This window comes from Anneissia japonica, unplaced genomic scaffold (genome assembly GCF_011630105.1).
Source record: "Anneissia japonica isolate Jap-2015-1 unplaced genomic scaffold, ASM1163010v1 scaffold20397_len1744_cov167, whole genome shotgun sequence".
NCBI classification, from domain to species: domain Eukaryota; kingdom Metazoa; phylum Echinodermata; class Crinoidea; order Comatulida; family Comatulidae; genus Anneissia; species Anneissia japonica.
The window spans coordinates 1-1,744 of NW_022729169.1; the positions used below are offsets into that span (position 1 = coordinate 1).

The 1,744-nt window shown below is 33.9% G+C and overlaps 1 protein-coding gene across 1 annotated transcript; it reads left to right on the plus strand.

Moving 5' to 3' along the window:
* The first annotated feature begins 230 nt into the window (after positions 1–230).
* LOC117114654 lies at positions 231–1,616 on the plus strand. The gene is made up of 4 exons (XM_033258347.1): positions 231–376; positions 504–689; positions 777–1,019; positions 1,397–1,616. The coding sequence occupies exons 2-4, from the start codon at positions 516–518 to the stop codon at positions 1,610–1,612; spliced, it is 633 nt and encodes a 210-aa protein (XP_033114238.1). The 5' UTR covers positions 231–376; positions 504–515; the 3' UTR covers positions 1,613–1,616.
* The last annotated feature ends 128 nt before the right edge of the window (positions 1,617–1,744 follow it).

Genomic DNA, 1,744 nt, shown 5'->3' on the forward strand with positions numbered 1-1,744 from the left:
AAATAACAAAACAATATTTTTTAAACAGAAAATGCTGACCAATCAGCATCACCAAATGCTGTCGGCAGTAGCGTGTAGCAATTGCATGAAAACCAAGATTTATTTAAAAAACATATTTTCGTTATCTAATTTTTAGATTTTAAAGAAAGCATTTAAAATATTAATAAGATGTTTCTAAGCCTGCAGGCTATGTATTATGAAACACCTTTTTGTAAAATAGCCTATTAACATTCACATTATTTTTGTTAAGTCATTGTATTTAATGTGTATTTAATATTTACTTTTTCAGTTTTTCCTTACTGATGGATCTTACGGAGTTGTTTTCAGTTTGGTAGATGATTTAGATAAATTTGCAGAACCAAGAGATTTGCATACAGTAAATAATTTTATTGATTTATAATTTGTAGTTACTTTCAAAGAAGTCAATAATTATTACTTGCATTAAATAATTTTATCCTCTATCTCATTTTGTAGATTAAGAGGCTATTTCTTTTTAATTTCAGGGACCATTTGAGATGACTAATCTGCAATTGAACGTATTCTGGTTAAAGTCGATATATGAACATGCTGTACTGCTACATGGCACAGACAAGAAACCTTCGATCAATGGAATAGCACGACCGCCAATTAGTCTAATTGGGACGCACAAGGACCAATTAAAGGGGACTGAAGCTGAGAAGCAGGAAACGGTAAGTCATTAACGATTTTGTTAGAAGATTTGCTGTATGTATTAAGTCTTTAAATGAATTTACTGCAATTTTTGATTCTGTTCAAAGATTAAAAGCAAATTCAGAAGAATATTTGAGGAAATCGAAGACACACCGTACGAGAGTCATGTAGACCCCAATATGTATGCCGTAGATAACACAGCAGAATTTGATGAAGGAATTGAAAGACTGAAAAAAAACGTAGGCAGCTATATGAAGGCGATGGAAAGAACTATGCCGATAAAGTGGATGGACTTGCAAAATAAATTACAAGAAGTTGGAAAAACCACACTGCGCATGTCCTTAGATAAGGTACCCTGCATTTCTACTTTATAGCCTAATGATATCATGAAACAGTAGAAGCCGTTGTTAGGCTGACCTGTCACCTGACGAATTCACTGTGTGAACAAAAGACCGTATTTAATAAATTTACCGGTTTAACTCTTGATGAATATCCGTTAAGGGTATAGGAACTTGTCTTCCTTTGTTCCGAGGCCCCTCCCCCTCCCCCTTTTATCTTGCATGATTTTTTTAAATTTAGGAAATAAATAATATATTAACTTTTAGATTTACTGAAAACACGATACTTCTGTGATAGTATTTATGATAGTAAATATAAGTTTGTAAATGTTTCTAGTTTGGTATTATTGTGAGACATTGATTTTAATGTATGCCAATTAATTCTATAGATCACTAAGATTGCTGCTGATTGTGATATTAACGAAAAAGACCTCATCCACGTCCTCAATTACCTTAATGATGTTGGAATCATTCTGTATTCGCCCACTAACAAGAAGTTGAAGAACACAGTGATTACTAACATCCATATGCTGATTGGTATCTTAATGAAAATCATCGCAGATGTGGAACCTGATGATGGTGACAAAGTAATTCTAATTCATTGAATGATTCAACTGCCACGTATTATATGCTATATAAGTCTCAACCAGTGGCGGGGCTCCCCATTGGTCTGCTGAAGCCCCCTCCCCATCGGCCAAAGCTCGTCGGGCAGTCGTACCAAAAAAAAAAAAAAAAAA

Bases quoted from the DNA above. Each gene is read 5' to 3' on its own strand.
- LOC117114654 (XM_033258347.1), top strand. From the start codon at position 516: ATGACTAATCTGCAATTGAACGTATTCTGGTTAAAGTCGATATATGAA. The intron at 690-776 runs GTAAGTCATTAA...TTCTGTTCAAAG, and splicing joins AAGCTGAGAAGCAGGAAACG to ATTAAAAGCAAATTCAGAAG. The intron at 1,020-1,396 runs GTACCCTGCATT...TTAATTCTATAG, and splicing joins TGCGCATGTCCTTAGATAAG to ATCACTAAGATTGCTGCTGA.